The sequence below is a fragment of the Pseudorca crassidens genome, chromosome 11 (assembly GCF_039906515.1).
Source record: "Pseudorca crassidens isolate mPseCra1 chromosome 11, mPseCra1.hap1, whole genome shotgun sequence".
NCBI lineage: Eukaryota > Metazoa > Chordata > Mammalia > Artiodactyla > Delphinidae > Pseudorca > Pseudorca crassidens.
The window spans coordinates 85,156,289-85,177,016 of NC_090306.1; the positions used below are offsets into that span (position 1 = coordinate 85,156,289).

Below are 20,728 nucleotides of genomic sequence, written 5' to 3' on the forward strand. Positions count from 1 at the left end.
CCTATTTTCTCTGGCTGCTTTTAAGAGTTTTCTCTTAATCACTGATTTTCAGCTATTTGATATGACATATTTAGGCATGGTTTTCTTTGTGTTCATCCTGCTTTGTGTTTATTGAATTTCTTGGTGCTATATAGTTTTCATCAAATTTGGAAAATTTTTGGCTATTTTTCAAATATTATTTTTCCCCTTTCCCCCTCATTTTTGAGATTCAGTTATATATGTTAGACTGTGATATTGTCCCACAGGTCACTGAGACTTTGTTCATTTATTTTTTCCCAGCCTTTTACTCTATCTTCAGGTTTCACTGATCTTTTTTTCCTACATTGTCTAATCTGATAATTATATCCTCTGAGTTTTTTATTTGAGATATTTTTGTCTCTAGAGTGTTCATTTGATTTTTTTTTAATATTCCATTTTCTTTTATTATGTTCGTGCTTTCCTCTAAATACTTGTTTTGCAGGAGAAAAGAGAAGCGAGAGAATAGTCATGTCTCAGGTCTCTGGCGAGTCCCAGGACAGGCTGCCAAGTGAGGGTCCTTGGCTTCCTGTATGGAAGGAATTCAAGAGCCAGCCAAAGTAAAGTGAAAGCAGGTTTATTTAGATAGATAAACATTAAAATTGGCAGAATGCAGACTGTCTCAGAAAGTGAGAGCGGCCCTGGGATATGAAGTTGTTAATTTTTATGGGCTGGATAATTTCTTATGCTAATGAGTAGGAGGATTATTTCAACTATTTGGGGAAAGGGGCAGGGATTTCCAGGAACTAGGCCACCACTCACTTTTTGGCCTTTTATGGTCAGCCTCAGAACTGTCATGGCACCTGTGGGTGTGTCATTTAGCATTCTAGTGTATTACAGTGAGCATATAATGAGGCTCAAGGTCTACGGGAAGTCAGATCTTCTGCCATCTTGAGCCTAACCAGTTTTTGTCATATCCTCAATGGCTGTGTCATTCTTTTTTTTTTTTTTTTTTGCGGTACGCGGGCCTCTCACTGTTGTGGCCTCTCCCATTGCGGAGTGCAGGCTCAGCGGCCATGGCTCACGGGCCTAGCCACTCCACGGCATGTGGGACCTTCCCAGACCCGGGGCACGAACCCATATCCCCTGCATCGGCAGGCGAACTCTCAACCACTGCGCCACCAGGGAAGCGCTGGCTGTGTCATTCTTTTAACTGTTGTCCCCTGACCTCTTCCTTCCTGTCTCACTTGGACATATGATAGTTTTTTATATCTTTGCTGCTAATTCTATAAGCTCATTTTGGAGTCTGTTTTTATTGACTGATTTTGGTCTTGGTTATGATCACATTTTCTTGCTTCTTGGCATGTCTGATAATTATTGATTGCATACTAAACATTGTGAATGTTATATCGCTTAGTATCTGAAATTATTTTTGTCTCCATTCATGAGTATTGGGTTTCATTCTGGTAAGCAGTTAAGTGATCTATGATTAGTTTGATCATTTGAGGCTAGCTTTTTAGTTTGTTACGGCAGGTTTAGGATACTTTAAGAATGGTTTATTCTGTACCAAGGCATAGTCCTTCTGGGGTTTCTACTGAATGCCTTTAGTGATCAATGAGGTCTCTCCACTCTAGCTTGAAAAATTAAAAGATTTGCAGCCCTGTATGAACTCTGTAACTATTCAGCTCACAGCTCGCTATTTGTTCCTTGCCTGACTTTCTTACTGAACTCAGGTTCGGCTGCTTGCTGCTTGAAAGCCAATACTTGAGAGGCAAGTGCTGGTAAGAACGGAAAGGTGCTTTATTCAGGAGGCCAGCAACTTGAGGAGATGGCAGACTGGTGTCCAAAAACCCAACTCCAAAGATTCTGCTTGATCATGAAAGTTTTTAAAGGGAGAATCATTTGGGGAGGGGATCAGTCCAGTTTATCTGCCACTGTGTGCAGATTTTCTTCTGCTTGGTTGGTGGTGAGGTAACAGGGTGGTGTTCCAGGAATCTCATGCTCAACCTGAAGTTATAATCCTCTAACTGGGTGGGGGCGGGCCTTAGTTCCTGTAGAAGAACTCAAAGGTATTGTTATGTATATTCTTTGAGGACCAGGACCCTGCCCTGAGGCTGCATTATTGTTTCTTGACTCCTCCTCTTTTGTTTCTGCATTCCCTCCATTCCCTGATAAGCAATTGTTTGATTTTGCCCTTTGGAACTCAGGGAAGGTCAAGGGGGCTGAATGAAGCCTATTTCCTACAAACAAGAAATGGGGGGACACAAAGTATTTGTACCTGAGAGGGCCCCGTAGGGTCCTGCTCCGTTTCAACCTGGTGAAGTTGCACACTATGTATGTGCATCTTAGTATTCAACAAAGCATCAGGGGGACCCCTGCAAATTTCTGGAGCTCTTTTTCAGCACTGTTCCCTTCTCTTTTTTTGCCTTAAAAATTTTTTTTTTCTCTTCTTCCCCCTTCTCTTTGAAATTCTGTCTCAGAAGTCCCAGCCATCTCAGCATCATTGAATTCCAGTTTCTTTCCTCAACTCCTTAATTCAGTTAGACTATGCTTGGGATTCTTTGTCTACTCCATGGTTTGCAGTGTGCCTCTAGGCAGAAAGCTGGGGCAACCCTAGAATTCACCTTGTTTGCTTTCTCACTGGGATCACATGGCCTGTGCTGCCTGTTCAATATCTGAAAACATTTGTTTCATATATTTTGTCCAGTTTCCAGTTGTTGAGGAGGGAGGGTAAATATAGTGTTTGTTCCTCCATCATCACCAGATATGTGTAAAATCTGACAAATATTTTATTACCTATTGCTTGTTCATGTGTTATTGTCCTTTAGCTTTTTGTTTAGAAAATATTCTTAAGTGACTTCATAGTTCAACAGTGGACAAAACATTTATGAAATACAAATTTATTGCTTAGTATAACATTAGAGCCTTTCAGGTTTTTTATAGTTTTTTTTTTTACTGTGAAGATTCAGACCCTCTACACCCCTTTAAGACTTAAAGGGTCTTATAATATGGACCATGTTATATAGTTGAGCAACATTCATGTTAGTGTCAGTGTGAATATGTCTTTTCTCTTATTGGTCTGTGACAATTGAGGTTGAAGCACAGTTCAGTTCCTAGACTTAAATTTGCATTCAAGTATATTGGGTTCTCTGAAGGCATAACTAACATATAGCTTTTGTTTCTATAGGATTGTTTTGCTCATTGTTTGGGGTATATTAAGCTTTCAGACTAAATAATGAATAAATACTTAAAGAAGTAAAAACAAATGATCTGTGCTCTCCTATCCCCCTCTGTTTCTAGGTAACTATAACTACCCAGAATTGCAGCCATGGAGTCCATGCTTAATAAGTTGAAGAGTACTGTTACAAAAGTAACAGCTGATGTCACTAGTGCTGTGATGGGAAATCCCGTCACTAGAGAATTCGATGTTGGTCGACACATTGCCAGTGGTGGCAGTGGGCTAGCTTGGAAGATTTTTAATGGCACAAAAAAGTCAACAAAGCAGGTAAGTTTTAGTTTAGAGTCCAGTTGGAAGGAACACACAAGCTAATAAGTACCATAATGTGCATGTGTGCATTTTTATGTTAAGAAATGCTAAAAGTAATGGGTTCTTTAGTTGTCATTTCATCTAATGAAGTCATAGAAAAACAAATGCTTTTTAAACAAATGCCCTTGAATCTCATTGTTACAAATACATTGTTTGATATATCATCTCATCTTGTACTTTAATTTTGTTTACTTAATAACAAACATATCAGTTGCACAAATGAGTGTATTAGATTTTAATATTTAGCAAAGTGGTTTTTATTATTTTTTTAACATCTTTATTGGAGTATAATTGCTTTACAACTGTGTTAGTTTCTGCTTTATAACCAAGTGAATCAGCTATACATATACATATATCCCCATATCTCCTCCCTCTTTTAGCAAAGTGTTTTAGAATAAAAATTGCCATGTTCCTTTTTATCTTTATCAATACATTACGACAAAATACTCAGTTAAATTTTTCTAACATTCTTTTTTTAAGCATCCTTATTCCCTCTATCAGGGGATACATTTGTGGCATATAATCAGTAGTATGTTTGGGGGTATATTGATTTAAAAATTATTTTAAAACTGTTCTTTTAGTGAAGAGTAGTTTGAATGAGTTGTATTTTTATTTTTATTTGACTTAAGAGACCAACAGACTGTTCTTAGAAATGTGGAGGATTGTTAGTGTTAAATTTTACTAACAACTTTCTGTTGGAATTGTTAAAGAATTGAAAAATCACCAGGTTTAAAATGTTTGTGGAAATATGTTCTTTAAAAAGAAGAATCAAAAAAGAAAAAAGAGGGCTTCCCTGGTGGCGCAGTGGTTGAGAGTCTGCCTGCTGATGCAGGGAACACGGGTTCGTGCCCCGGTATGCCGCGGAGTGGCTGGGCCCGTGAGCCATGGCCACTGGGCCTGCGCATCCGGAGCCTGTGCTCTGCAACGGAAGAGGCCACAACAGTGAGAGGCCTGCGTACCGCAAAAAAAAAAAAAAGAAAAAAAGAAAAATCACTTTCCAAAAGTACTTTTACTTCCCTATACGTGAAACATATCAAATTTAAGACATGGGATTTAATACACATATTTTCCAATGACTATCAAAATTGTACAATTGTGGGTATGCATTGTGACTTTTCCAAAACCAGCTTATTTACCAAACAAGTATGTTAAAGACGGAATTGGCTTTGGTTATCCTTTTATGAAGGAAGAATCTTGGTTCTGTGATAGATTGCTGGTATGTGGTTTGTACCCGACGTGTAAATCTTGTTTTTATTGCCATTTGGTTAGAAGTCTTTAAGTCCAAAGTTGATCTTTATCTTAAATATTGATTGGTCATTTTTTTTTTTTTTTTTTTTTTTTTTTTTGCGGTACGCGGGACTCTCACTGTTGTGGCCTCTCCCGTTGCGGAGCACAGGCTCTGGACGCGCAGGCTCAGCAACCATGGCTCTCGGGCCCAGCCGCTCCGCGGCATGTGGGATCTTCCCGGACCGGGGCACGAACCCGTGTCCCCTGCATCGGCAGGCGGACTCTCAACCACTGCGCCACCAGGGAAGCCCGATTGGTCATTTTTGAACATTGTTTTCTCTTTCACCAAGAGCTCATCCAAAAAAATAAATGGTTTCTTGAGTATTGACTACTTAAAAAATTATGAATGAGGTCATGAAGTTATATAAATGACCAACCTCCAACACCAGCACAAATTGCTTTTATAATCAATTATAGAAAGGGAAAATGAAATAACACCAAATTTACTAAATTTTGCATTGTTTATTAAGGACGTGATAACATAATAGTGTCTTTGTCCTTAACCAAAAGAGTTCTAGGTGTTTGTGTTTATATCATTAGTTCATATGCTGAAATCCTCTAATGTTGGAGCTTCTGTTGTTGCTAATAGAACATGAGAACCAGGCACAAATAATAGATAGTTAATTAGATATTACACATTAATACAGCATTTCTCAACTGCTGACTTCCGGAACTGAGATCTCTTATGATACTTTAACTGTATTCCTTTTTTTCCCCAAATTTATTGCTTTGAGGAAAAAGGTAGTTTTAGAATATATCATTGCTCTCTGTGGATTTTGAATTTTCTTTTGCCTCTTTCAAACCTCAGAGGGTTAGAACTCTGAGTATCCTGTCTCGACTGCTGGCTAATTCCTTAAGGAATAGCTAAGTCTCTTGGCACTGAAGCCTCATTTGAATTTCTCCCTTAATTGAAAAGTTTTAGTTCTTTTTTCAATGGCCTCATTTTTATTAAAAAGGAATCAGAGAAAATAGATAATCTAGAGCTGTACTTGATACAATATGGTAGCCATAAGCTATATATGGTTTTTTCAATTAATTAAAATTTAATAAGATTAAATTCAGTTTCTTTATTGGACTAGTCACATTTCAAATGCTCCATAGCCACATGTGGCTCATATTACCCTATTGGACAGTGCAGGTAAAGAACTTTCTATCATCACTGAAAGTTCTATTGGGCAGTGTTGATTTTAGAGAAACTGGGAGAAAAATAATGGAAAAGGATACTCTGCTAGTCGTTTTCTTCCCCCTTAAAGGGACATTGAGACTGAAGGCATCTTTCTTACCCTCTCAGCTTTATTTGATTTAGCATACAGTGTACTTGATTGTAGTTGTGTTTTATAGTAGAATATATGATCTTAAATTTGACTTTGTGGTAAACATCGGGTACGAGGCTTTGGGCTAGAAGATTTTCATACCTGTTTCTTTAAAAATAAATTTATTTATTTATTTGTTTTTGTCTGTGTTGGGTGTTCGTTGCTGTGCGCCGGCTTTCTCTAGTTGCCGCGAGTGGGGCTACTCCTCATTGCGGTGTGTGGGCTTCTCATTGTGGTGGCTTCTCTTGTTTCAGAGCACGGGCTCTAGGCGCATGGGCTTCAGTAGTTGTGTCACACGGGCTTCAGTAGTTGTGGCGTGTGGGCTTCAGTAGTTGGGGAGCGTGGGCTTAGTTGCGGCATGTGGGATCTTCCTCGACCAGGGCTCGAACCCGTGTACCCTACATTGGCAGGCGGATTCTTAACCGCTGCGCCACCAGGGAAGCTCTCATACCTGGTTTTAATAGTTAAAAATATGAAGGTGTTTTCTGTTGTTACCTGGCAGTGAAATAAATATCATGATATTTAAACCATTGCATTTAAAGTTTAAATCTTGTTCTTTTCCCCCATTTCACTTTTTTACATGATCTTCAAAAAAAGTATCATAATTTCACATTGTCCAAAAAAAACCCAACAACAACAAAAAACACAGCAGTATTTCCACGTTAAAAGAATCCTTTTTAGGGTTTGCATACCCCTTTAAAGATTATCTGTGTATTTTTTCCTAGGGTTATTTCAAGTTCACATTAGTACATGATTAATTATAATTTTCAGATCATGTAGAACTTTTAACTTTAAAATTTATTTTTATTTATTTTTGGCTGCATTGGGTCTTTGTTGCTGCACACGGACTTTCTCTAGTTGCGGTGAGCTGGGGCTACTCTTCTTTGTGGTGTGCGGGCTTCTCACTGCGGTGGCTTCTCTTGTTGTGGAGCACGGGATCTAGGTGCACGGGCTTTGGTAGTTGTGGCGCGTGGGCTCAGTAGTTGTGGCTCCTGGGCTCTAGAGCTCAGGCTCAGTAGTTGTGGCACATGGGCTTAGTTGCTCCGCGTCATGTGGGATCTTCCCGGACCAGGGCTTGAACCTGTGTCCCCTGCATTGGCAGGAGGATTCTTAACTACTACACCACCAGGGAAGTCCCAACTTTTAACTTTTTAACCTAAATGTTTGAAGACCTCTTAGAAGAGTAGTAATAATAGCACCTACGAAACTGATGAGAAAAAGTACATATTTATGAAACCTGGAATGCAGCACGATAAAGAATTGGTAAATAAAAAGTTACTTGCACCTGGTTACTTGTGCCTTCATTGTACCTGATTGGACATCTGTATTATTATTCTGTCTTTATGCTTCCAAAAATAAGTTTCTGTTGCTTTTTATTATTTTTGAAAGACATTCATTGAAGAAACACCTCATAGTGAATAATTTATGAAAGTGAAATTAAGAATTCTAAGAATCTTCAAGACAAGTGTATAGTTGATTTTTTGCAGTAAAATAAATTTCTTAGGCCAGTTTTGTATATAAAATGAGCCGTTAAGATTTTTAAAAGTTATTATTTAGATAAACTTAACCAAATACAACATGTAAACATGTTGAAATGGATAGATCTTTAAATACAGCTTATTAGCACTGGAAGCTACTATTTAGGCTCAAGTGCTATTTAGTTTCCTTTTTGAGTGTTTATTTAGAAGCAGCTCTTAGTTCTTAACCATTACTCTTTCTAGAATGTCTTTCTAGAGATGCTATAAAACATTTCAAGGTGACATTTAGGGAATTTAAGTTGTCTAATTTTTAAAATATAAACTTATTTTTAAGAACTCACATGTGGAATAGTGCACAAATCATGAGTGAGCAGCTTTTTGAATGTTCACCGTGAACACACCTGTGTACCCAGCATCCATATCAAGAAAACACTGCTAATACTCATGTCTCTTCACATTTATTACCTCCCCCCGCCCCAACCCCGCCCCTTCTCTCCAGGGCTAACTGCTCTCCTGTCCTTTGACACTTAGGAATAATCTTGCCAGTTTTTGAATTTTGTTTAGGTGGAACCATAGCATGTACTTTTGTGTTTGGCTCCCTTTTCTTAAATTTATTTTCATGAAATACATCTATGTAGTTGAACATAGCAATTTTTCTTTTCATTGATATATAGAGTACTGCTGTGAACATTGTTGTATGCTGTTGGCATATATGACATGTTACCTAGATATGGAATTGCTAGGTAATAGTGTATGTATCTGTTCAGTGCCAAAAAGCTTTCCAGAGTGTTTGTGCCAATGTACACATCCACCAGCAGTTATAGATCTCCACATCTCTGCCCAAACCTTTCCATAGTTAGTCTTTTGAACTAAAAAGGGCTATTTAATTTTTGAAAATTCAGTGAAATATTTCCTGCTCCCCTACCTCTTGAACTTTTATAATCTTCAAGACAAGTGTATAGTTGATTTTTTGCAGTAAAATAAATTTCTTAGGCCAGTTTTGTATATAAAATGAGCCGTTAAGATTTTTAAAAGTTATTATTTAGATAAACTTAACCAAATACAACATGTAAACATGTTGAAATGGATAGATCTTTAAATACAGCTTATTAGCACTGGAAGCTACTATTTAGGCTCAAGTGCTATTTAGTTTCCTTTTTGAGTGTTTATTTAGAAGCAGCTCTTAGTTCTTAACCATTACTCTTTCTAGAATGTCTTTCTAGAGATGCTATAAAACATTTCAAGGTGACATTTAGGGAATTTAAGTTGTCTAATTTTTAAAATATAAACTTATTTTTAAGAACTCACATGTGGAATAGTGCACAAATCATGAGTGAGCAGCTTTTTGAATGTTCACCGTGAACACACCTGTGTACCCAGCATCCATATCAAGAAAACACTGCTAATACTCATGTCTCTTCACATTTATTACCTCCCCCCGCCCCAACCCCGCCCCTTCTCTCCAGGGCTAACTGCTCTCCTGTCCTTTGACACTTAGGAATAATCTTGCCAGTTTTTGAATTTTGTTTAGGTGGAACCATAGCATGTACTTTTGTGTTTGGCTCCCTTTTCTTAAATTTATTTTCATGAAATACATCTATGTAGTTGAACATAGCAATTTTTCTTTTCATTGATATATAGAGTACTGCTGTGAACATTGTTGTATGCTGTTGGCATATATGACATGTTACCTAGATATGGAATTGCTAGGTAATAGTGTATGTATCTGTTCAGTGCCAAAAAGCTTTCCAGAGTGTTTGTGCCAATGTACACATCCACCAGCAGTTATAGATCTCCACATCTCTGCCCAAACCTTTCCATAGTTAGTCTTTTGAACTAAAAAGGGCTATTTAATTTTTGAAAATTCAGTGAAATATTTCCTGCTCCCCTACCTCTTGAACTTTTATAATGTCTAGTAGATAGTTGCTAGGCTTAGAGTTTATGCTGCTGTATTTCTCTTATAGCTTTGAAGCTGACTTAGTCTTTCTACAGAGTAGCATATTTAGGACTAAAATGGTTTTATAAACATAGACACTCTTTTCAAATATATCCTTATTTCCTTTTTAAAGAATATTTAAGAGAGATTTCTGAGACAAATGCCCTGCACTGGATTTCATTAGCTTTTCTAATTTTTAATTAGACTTTATTTAAACAAGTCATTAAAGGGAAATTTTTTTGGTCAAACTGTATATATAAGTGAGAAACGTTTGCTTCATATATATGTCCTTTAAAATTGAAATACCATCACCGTATCTGTTAGATAGGAATACTATAACTATAAAGGCTGCTATGTATTTAAATAATTTGTAATAAAAGCACTACATAAATAGTTTCTGTCCCACCTGTATATATAACTTTTACTTCTTTTCAAGTAGAAGAATAGCTCAACATTTTGAAATCTCTTTCAACTCTCCTATGTCAAGCCAAGGGATTTATTTGGGGGGAAAATGTTTTAAAAAATACGTGTGCGTGTGTGTATGTTTATATATAAAATTTTGCCTGGTTCTCAGGCTATTCATGCATTTATTTATTAAGCATTTCTGTTTATCTTGACACAAGATTCTGTGTTGCCAGGTGACTACTCTTCAAATGGATTTAACATTTATTAGGAGTCTTCTAGTGTCCCACATTTATTACGATCTTTTTTATCCAGCTTTGGAGTAGTTCTTTTTTAAAAAAATAAGGCAACTTCAGTCTTATTTTGCCTTAAAAGTCATACTTGTTGGCCTATTTCTTTTGCCCTGCTTCATAAGCTTCGTAACACCCTCAGTTAAATTGCTATTCATATGAGGATAATAAAGATTGATCAATTTTTTAAAATCATGCAGTAAAAATTTACCTGTTCATATTTATCCACTCTACTACATGTAGGCTTGGACACAGTCCCTTCCTTATTACAGAATTTACATTATGTTATTCTAGATGCCAGTGTCCATGGGGTAAAGCTTGCTAATATTGTGTAGACAGAGGCATAATTAAATTATTATAAATAGTTAAATTCTAAAATATTAACAGCTTTAATGTAAAGGAAACCATTGTGCAAAGGTGAATGTGCTAGTCAAGTTGCTTAGATCAAAAATGATCATAGACTATCTCTAGTAATTTTAAGGAGTATATCTTGTTATCTCTCAGTCATCTCAACTTATTTTTAACTTAATCTAAATAAAAACTTATATTTTGTTTTATTGTTTTGAGAAAGGAACATTGTTCCAAAATCACACAAAAAAAAGAAGAACATGATGCTTGGAGTTACCACCAGCTAGTCCTGAAAGGCCCATAAAATAAAGGATTTCAGGGAATGTCTATGTTTCAAAAACCATCTCTGGTGGCTCTGAGGAATAGGTTAGTGGAGTTCATGATTGCTATTAGGGAATCCTAGATACATTGGTGTATACTAACTCAGATTTTATTACTTAAATTATCTTGTTTTCAGTGAGAGTTCAACTTTGTAGTTATAGTAAGCAAAGTAGCTTTTAAAAATTATAAATTAGGTCTATATCAAAAGACAGCCTCCATTATGACAAATATTAATTTTTAGAAAAGATAATTTATTTCATATCCTTTTCTGTTTAAAGATAGGCTATTGAGAAAAATACTTTTTATTTATGGGTAACTCTCTTTGCCAATGTATTTTTAAAAATATTAAGTGAATAAACAATAGAGTGCCAAATGTTGCTTACATTATTTTATATTTGGTATTATTTGTAATTTTGCAAAAAGGGCCTCACATTTTAATTAGCATTAACGGTTGTTGAATCTTAAGTGGAAGATATATTGGATGATTGCACTACCTCATTTTTTTTGTATATTTGAAAATTTTCATAATGAAAAGTTGAAAACGGTTTTAATTCAACATGATAATGAAATGCTTCGAGTAGTTGCTTATCTTTACTGACCATCAGTAGGCAATGAACATCTGAGTATCTTTTAGGTGAAGATCCTGTGGTGGGTACAGAGACACTTATGGCATGGTTTCTTTCTTCAAGAAGCTTGTAATATACATATAGGTATAGACGGATAGGATTTTTATACAAGTGATATGTGTTAGCAGAGGGAGTAGTATAGTGAAGTAGTACAGGAAAGACAAATTTAGAAATTAGATGATAGTCTATTCTGTTGAAAGGTTTCAAGGTGCAGGCTAAGAGTTTTCTTTTAAGGAGTCAGTATGAGGCCTAAAGTTTAGTTAATTAGTCATTACTTTGTTGACATTGGTTAATTTTAATTAACTGATCCGAACAAAGAAATTTTTTTTTTTTTTTTTTTTTTTGCGGTACGCGGGCCTCTCACTGTTGTGGCCTCTCCCGTTGCGGAGCACAGGCTCCGGACGCGCAGGCTCAGCGGCCATGGCTCGCGGGCCCAGCCGCTCCGCGGCATGTGGGATCTTCCCAGACCGGGGCACGAACCCGTGTCCTCTGCATCGGCAGGCGGACTCTCAACCACTGCGCCACCAGGGAAGCCCCGAACAAAGAAAATATTTTTAAGATAGTTGATAACCTGTTCTGATCTATGTAGGAATCTTTCATTTTTGACCTAAAACAATAAATGAATGTCAGAGAGAGTTGTGTTTTTTTCTTTATGAACTGTAGTGTTCTGCCTTTAGAGTGGTGAATCTGTAGGAGCTCAGAAGTTACTTCATGTAATCTTTTTTTAAAGACTTAAAACATCTTGAAAAAATAAACACATTTCAATTAGATGCATTTATAAAATATGTTGGAACACTTACTAAAAATTGTACACATGAATAGTGAGGTGGGAACTTGAACTTGTAGGTCATTTGTTTTTAGTTCAAGTTAATATTACATAATGCTCTTAGCTCCTGTTCTGTGTCTCAAAATGATCAAAAGAGCTAATATTTTGTGTTTGTGTGTGTGTATGTGTATATGTATATGCCAGGTTAACTTGTGAAGGCAGTATATATATGAGTGCTATTTAAAGCTCTCACTCAAATAGTTTTACTGAAGGCATATATCATGTTTTACTAGGGTCTTATTTATTGGCCCTGTTATTTCTGGGGAGACAGAATGGTGTATTGGCTAAGAAAGTGACCCCTAGAGCTGGACTGACTGGGTTTGAATCTTGATTCTTCATCTTACCAATTGTGAGATCTTAGATAATATGTTTATCTTTTCCACAGTGTCCTCATCTGTGAAGTGAGGATAATAACTTGTCTCATGGGTTGCTGTGAAGAGTGGAATAATTCCTAAAAAGTACACAGATGCTTGGGGAATAGGGTGTTCGATTTGAGTTACTAATATAGTCCCTTTACGTTATAACTTTTCAGAGCCTCAATCCTCTAAAATCCTTAACTTATCTATATATGTCTAAGGAGGCTCCAACTTAAAACAAGTTGTGTTTTGAGGAATTTACTGATTTGGATTTCTGCAGTGAATCTCCGTTATGTAAATAGGTTGCCAGGCTAACTTGTGAAGGCAATAATCATAATGTAGCAAAAATAATTAGAAGAGAACAGCAATAAAATGGAAAGATACTGTCTTGGTATCAACTCAAAGATAGTTGAGTAGTAGTAGGTTTAATTAAAAGCATTTGAAAGAGACACAGAGCTCTGAAAGAGTCATTCAAAGTCTTCCATAGAATTTTGGAGGGCTAGCATTGATTCTTTGCTAATTTTACTTCCAACTTTATCAGTTTTCTTTGCATTTATGATGGAGAGCTAGCAGCATCACTGATGTATTACACAGTTGTAATATATCATCTATCAATACGGCTATTTTTTGACTGATTTGTTAAGATTAGGTAACTTGATGGGAACTGTTTTCTTTGTGCAACTGAGAGAGAATGAAAGAGAGAAGGTGGTTAAGGAGGTTGTGTGCTTTTAGTAGTATAAAATAAGCTGTGACTGATCTCAGAGAGACGATAGGGGAGCAGTTTCCCGTGCTGGTAACCATTCCCAGTTACTGCCCTTAGCAAGAGGAGAGAGAGAAAGAGTATGGGTTATTCATATGTAAAAGATGCTTACAAATTGAGTTTTTGTATAAATAAGCACTCCCTGACATGTAAGACATTTCTTTTAAAAAGTATTTCAAGACTCTGAAGTATAATCCAGGGTTATCACTATGAAAAGCATTTTGAATTTTTTAACATTTTAACTTTTATTTGAATTCCAGTAAAATAAGAGATTACTACATAGGAGACAACACATTACACACAGTTTGTGTGTATCTCTGATACCAGAGTTGAAAGATGGAGATTTTCCTATGTTCTCCTTAGATGAGGGTTCTTAGTCTTATAACTCTAAAAATATTTAACTTTAGTAATTATGAAGAAACCAACTTTTTAATATCAGAAAAGTATTAACAATGGTGCTAAAATGCACCGTTTTAAGTTATTTCTCTTTGTAGACTGTTGTGACACTCAAATAAAATTTTATTGCTTTTATATATTCTTGATTAATTAGTTACACATTTCTTTCATTAGGAAGTAGCTGTTTTTGTCTTTGATAAAAAGCTGATTGACAAATATCAAAAATTTGAAAAGGATCAAATCATCGATTCTCTAAAACGAGGAGTCCAACAGTTAACTCGACTACGACACCCTCGACTTCTTACCGTCCAACATCCTTTAGAAGAATCCAGGTAAATTTTTATGAAAACTTACATAAGAGATTTCCTAAACAAATAGTTTTTTTTAAAAAAACTTTATGTTTGAAATCTATCTATACAGTATACTGTCAGTGAAAAGTTCTTATCAACTGAGTGTTGAGTTCTTATGGATTAGTTACTTCTTTGAAATTTATTTGAATATTCTATGTATATGTCTCTTTTTGAAATATTAATAAAAGTTTTCTTCACATTTGCCATGAGTCTGTATTTGCTTACTCTATGTTCAAGACTACAGCAGTCCAAATGGAAGATGCGAGAGAAGTATAGAATACAGTCCCTGCCTGAAAGTAATTTTTCTTGTTAATTTGCTAGAATTCATTGCCCCCTTTTCATTGATTCAATATTCAGAGGCTATTTTTATGTGTATTCCAGGTAGTACTGTTCTCGACGTTTAACCTTTTACTATGTCCAGTATGTCAGTTCATAGTCCTCAGTTACTCTACTATCTCTTTTTCTCAAAATGAGCTTGGGAACTGTTGCTGAGAATGACAAGAAAACAGAATTTATGTTGTGTAATCTTAACTGGATCCTCAAGCCTTGGTGCTTTCAATAACTCCTTTAGATACCCAGCTATATAAATCTTTTCCACATTACTCATAACCCCTAATTTATTCCTTCCTTCCTACTTAGCAGACTGTATTCCCCTCTCTTAAATCAGATCTTAACCAAATGGTTTGCCAATGCATTCTGTGGACCCTAGGATTTTAAGGATAGGGAAAGAAGAGACAGGGGGAGAAACCTAGCTGGCAGGGGCCCAGGCTTCCCATCTCCCGTCAACCAGGACAGTTTGGTTTTTATCTATTTTATATTTTGGATTTCTACATAGTTCTTACTTTAGAATCTTAGTAACCCACTGTCACTTACTCACTTCCCCCAAAGACACAAGATCTTTTCTTTGAACCTAAAAGAAAAAAATCTAATGTTTACCATGTGAAAAACTGTACTAAATTTTTTGTATTTGTTTAACTTATTTAATTCTCAACAACTATATAGAAGAACTGAGGATTGGAGCTGCTACTACATAAGCCACATAGTTATGGCACCCTGATTCCTGAGCCTATGCTGTGCCTACCCAGAAATATACTTATTTTATGTCTCTTATCATGATAATATTTTACTGCCCTTCCTTGTGTAAATAAACCCAGTAGAAGATTATAGTTGTTGTCTTCTTACGTGACACTCACTATTATGAACCCTCTATCTCAAAGTGGACTAAGTTTTGTTGGTCACACTTGTCCTGAGCTTTCCTGACTCCATGCTTGTTTGTGCTATTTCCTCTAGAGTGTTTTCTATCAGTAGTTATAGTGTCACCTATCAGAACCTACCCACCTTTGTTATTTTAACTTGTATTTCTTTTTTTTTTTTAATATTCCATTGTATGAATATAGCACATTTTGTTTACCTGTTCATCAGTTGATGGGCATTTGAGTTGTTTCTCCTTTTTGGTTTTTATGAATACTGCTGCTGTAAACATTTGTGTACAAGTTTTTGTGTGGACATACGTTTTCATTTCCCTTGGGTGTACAACCTAGGAGCCAACTTGCTGGATCATATGGTGACTCAATATTTAGCCGACTGAGGATAAAGTAGGATTTTTTTTAAAAATTTAATTAATTAATTAACTTATTTTTGGCTGCATTGGGTCTTCGTTGCTGCGTGTGGGCTTTCTCTAGTTGCGGCGAGCGGGGGCTACTGTTCGTTGCGGTGCGCAGCCTTCTCATTGCGTTGGCTTCTCTTGTTGCGGAGCACGGGCTCTGGCCGCGTGGGCTTCAGTAGTTGTGGCACGTGGGCTCAGTAGTTGTGGCTCGCGGGCTCTAGAGCACAAGCTCAGTAGTTGTGGCTCACGGGCTTTGTTGTTCCACGGCATGTGGGATCTTCCCGGAGCAGGGATTGAGCCTGTGTCTCCTGCATTGGCAGGTGGATTTTTAACCACTGCGCCACCAGGGAAGTCCCTAACTTGTATTTCATCATTACGTTTTAAATCTCTCGAAGGGAGAAAGGCTAGTGTTTTATATCTTTCTCTGTCCCTGCAGCTTCTTTTATAGTGATTTAAATATTATAGGACTAGGGCTTTATTGGCGTTCATGAAGAGAGATAATTCAAAGATTACTTTAAGGCATTTTCATTGATAGGTTGTAAAAATTGCAGTAGCATTGATAGAAATAGGAACCCTTTAGGGAAGGAAAAAAATAACTTCTGGTTTTTAATGACTTAATAATGTGGAGATGACACTGGAATCATCCAAAAGAAATGTGCTATAGAAAATAATCCAGGGACTTCCCTGGCAGTCCAGTGGTTAAGACTTTGCCTTCCAGTGCTGGGGGTGCGGGTTCAAACCCTGGTTGGGGAGCTAAGATCCCACATGCCTCAGGGCCAAAAAACCAAAACATAAAACAGGAGCAATATTATAGCAGATTCAATAAAGACTTTAAAAATGATCTACATCAAAAAAATTTTTTAAATAAATAAATAAAAAGAAAAGTAATCCAGGTGAAAGTTCAGAGTTGGTGATGTATATGGGGGTGAGTAAAATATAGGTAGTAATTAAAACCATGAAAAAAAAATGAATTTCAAGAGCATGAGTCAAAAGAGCAGAGTAGTGAGGACAGAACTTGAAATGTAGAGGGGAAAGAAGAGCCAGCAAAAGAAATTGGAAGGATCATGTCGTATGACAGGAGAAAAATTGGCAACATGTTACGGAAGCCAAAGGAGGGAAGAAAGGACTCCCTAACACTGGGGACCACCAAATAAAAAGGAAATAAGGACTGAGAAGAATCCATTGCATTTGACTAGTGAGAGGTTGTTAGTGATATTCAGTAATTTCAGTAGGATGGCAGTTTGGAAGCTAGAAAGGAACCCAGCAGAGAAGACATCATTATGTGAATAAAGTCCCATAGGAGGAACTCAAAGGAAATTTCAGGAGGATAGTTGCAAATCACTAATATACTGAGGTAAAGTGTAGGGAAATGAGATCATTCATGTTCGATGAACTTTACTTTTTCAAGATAGAACATGGATAATAGATGAGTAGTAGGTAAAGGAATAAGGAGTTAATGGAATGAGGAGTTAATATAAGAGGGCTATGAAGGGATGTTCTTGAAAAATAAAAAGAGCGAGGTTAAATAAAGTATACTATGTATCTTTAGGCTATGAGTCTACAGAGACTTGGGTTTTCTATTTTTTCCTTCAGCTTATGACATAAGCAAGAGAGTGAAAGAAACCTGTGATGGCGCCTACAGGGTTAATAAGGGTTTGCCCAGTAAAGGGTAGTAAGGGCGATAGTTTATTGTTGAGGTAGTAGGGAGAAAGACAGGAATAAAGTGTAGTCAGAACTGAATACTTCAAATTTGTTGAATAAAGATACTGGGAAGCTAGGTTAGGTGGTGGTAGTAAAAGGGTGGGAGATGAATGGCTAGTAAACAGCTGCGGTTGGGGGAGGTGGTCCTTGAGAGAGGATCTAGCCCTTCTGGTGTGTAACTGTAATGATGATGGAAATAAATATTCATGAAAGATAATAAGGCCTTCAAGCTTGAAGAATAATCTTACGAATATTGATGTGACCAAGGATGATTTTGGGGACAAGACAGAAAAGGAAAAAAATAATAGTTGCTAAAATAAACGAGTCCTGGGAATCATTGGAAACTGTAGAGAAGACTAAGGGGTTTTTGAGCAGTTTTCCTCCAGTGCAGTTCAGCAAACGAAAGCCTGTGTCCACTGTGTTAATGAGCTTAGTGTGGGAATCAAGAACAAGATCAAGATCATCATCTTTATTGATAACTGAGCAGGGAGGACAGTGTAACTTTCTTATTCAACCTAAGCAGCTCTGTCTTGAACACTCATACATATTGAACTTCTGCATATGCTTTCATTTGAAAAATGGGTTCAAAGTGAAAGAAAAGTAACTCAAGTATTACTGACAGAACAGCAAAAGGCATATTTGCCATTAAACAGTTACTGTCCAGGTGCAGAGGCTTGGTATAGCTTTGTTACCGCACTGCCTTGTAGTTCTTCATTGCCAGAGCCTAAGCCAAAGTCCAAAATGTTAGGACTTGAATCTCAGACAGTTGGTAATTACAATAGCAATTGTAAACATTTATTGAGCTTACATTTTAGTCAACCTGCTATGTATTTTATATGCATTTGCTCATTTGATCTTTGCAGTAACCTTTCAAGGTGGTCTTTTATCACCAGTTTACAAATGGGCAAAGTGAGGCTCAAAGTGTCCAAAGTCACCGACAAGGAATAGAGATGCTGGGACTTGAAGTTGGGTATTTGTATTCAGAGCTTGAGCTCTTGGTCATTACTCTATTAGACTTATTGAAGGCTTATTGAATGTTACTAATGCTGAGGGCCCCGGCTCGATCCCTGGTTGGGGAACTAAGATCCTGCAAGCTGTGTGGCACAGCCAAAAAATAAAATAAAATAAATAAAAATCAAAGAACAGTAATTAAAAAAATTGGAAACTTGTGACACCTTTAAAAATGATACATAAAATAGATAAAAGCAAAGGTGCTCTGAGATTGAAGTAGTCATCAGGCTAGTCACTCCCACTGGCATCTGGACCTGACTGCCCGGTCCTGAGATCTTTCACATGGACCTCCTGCCAGGGAGCTCCCCGAGCTCCAGGTGTGTCCATGTGGCCGTGCTCTGGCCAGGACGTCACATCTCCTGACACGTCCTGCCGCTCAGCAACCTGGGGAAGCCCTGCTGATCCTCTGCACACAGGCTCCACGGTCACTCCTACTCACCCACCGGGAAACAGGAACGCCCCCCCGCTCCCCCCCCCGCCTCCCCCGCACCGAGCACACACATGTCATGCTTGTCCTGGCAATGTGCTGTGGAGGACAAGTGGACATCAGGGCTTGCAAAGTACCCTAGGACAGTGGTCCCCAACCTTTTTGTCACCAGGGACTGGTTTCGTGGAAGACAGTTTTTCCATGGACGGGGGTGGGGATGGTTCAGGAGGTAATGCGAGCGATGGGGAGCGGCAGATGAAGCTTCGCTCCCTGGCCCGCTGCTCACCGCCTGCTGTGCGGCCTGGTTCCTAACAGGCCGCGGCCCGAGGGTTGGGGACCCCTGCCCTAGAAGACACCACAGGATGCCATGTTTCCCAAAGCAAGAACAAAAGGGTTTTCACATTGTTTACAGGAGCAAAAGACAGTCCTAGAGATGCAAAAATGATGTGCCCTTCCAGGGTTCCAACAGCTCACAAAGGTCCCAAGAGACGTAATTCAGGACCCTTCCCTCACCCAGGTGTTTGCTCTTAACAGTGAAAAAAAAAAAAGTGACCGTCCTGTGGGAGCTGGAGCTATGCCCTGTCCCTCTTCCTGACTCATTGCTCCAGAGGTGTCTGTGGGAAATCTACAGGTTCCTTTGAGCATATTCTGAGATTTAGAGCCTTAGAAATAAGGGTAATATCATAGGTATAATGTAACAGTATGTTAAATTAATTCATTGGTTTTCCATAAAGAATATCAATCATTCAAAATGCACAGTTGATACAATTTTTATTTCCTGACTTTTTAAATTTAAAAAATGTATCACAGCTGTTATAACACTTAAAAGACTGAATGATTTATCCAGTGGAATTCATATACAAAGCTTCCTAACTTTGCTTTATTGGCCTAAGTGTGTTATATTAATGCTGAAAATAAATGTAAAATTGTCCACCTTCTTGTTGATAGTTAAATAGGACCACTAATATTTTTCTTTTTTAAAACAGGGATTGCTTGGCATTTTGTACGGAACCAGTTTTTGCCAGCTTAGCCAATGTTCTGGGTAACTGGGAAAATCTACCTTCCCCTGTATCTCCAGACATTAAGGATTATAAACTTTATGATGTAGAAACTAAATATGGTTTGCTTCAGGTATGTATTTTTATTCATCATGTGGATAGAATATTTTCCTTCAAAATTGTTTTTAGCCATTTCAAATTTAGCTGTATAAACTGCTTTATGTAAACCTTTAGATCTTCTCAGTAATTTAAAAATTATTTCTATGTTCTAGAATTTTTCTACAGTTTATTGTTAGGCTTAAACTATCTTTTTAATGTATGAAACATAACATTAGTAACCTTTGGAGAAGAGCACTTGTTGATTGGTGGATGTGGTGGTTCCTTTTTAATGTTTTTGAATTGTGAACCTTCACAGTGCATCCGTTAAGTCCATCCACTTTTTCTGATTTTCCTTCCCCTGCTTACCAAAATATCTTCGGCTTTAGAGAGTGAATTGATACAGTAGGTTCTTTGTTTTTGGGGAGCAGAGATCATTTTATTCATTATTTTTAACAGTATTGTTAAGGTATAATTAATTGGCATACAGTAAACTTCACATGTTTAAAATATACAGTTTTTTAAGTTTATAGGTGGAACCGTCACTACAATCAAAACAATTTACATATGGACCTTCCAAAGTTTCCTCATACCCATTGCGGTCCTCCCCTCCTGCTCCTTGCTGTCTTCTGTCTCTCACCCTAGGAAGCCACTGACTACTTTCTGTCACTAAATCAGTTTGTATTTTTAGAATTTTG

General features: G+C 37.3%; 1 protein-coding gene across 2 annotated transcripts in view; it reads left to right on the top strand.

Annotated features, from left to right (window-relative positions):
- SCYL2 (SCY1 like pseudokinase 2) overlaps nucleotides 1-20,728 on the top strand; it is a 58,663-nt gene that overhangs the window by 12,090 nt on the left and 25,845 nt on the right. For both annotated transcript variants that reach the window (XM_067697665.1, XM_067697664.1), the window contains exons 2-4: nucleotides 3,256-3,460; nucleotides 14,016-14,173; nucleotides 19,923-20,067. In XM_067697665.1, coding sequence (XP_067553766.1) covers nucleotides 3,284-3,460; nucleotides 14,016-14,173; nucleotides 19,923-20,067 — 480 coding nt within the window. In that variant the 5' untranslated portion in view covers nucleotides 3,256-3,283. The remainder of the gene's footprint in view (nucleotides 1-3,255; nucleotides 3,461-14,015; nucleotides 14,174-19,922; nucleotides 20,068-20,728) is intronic.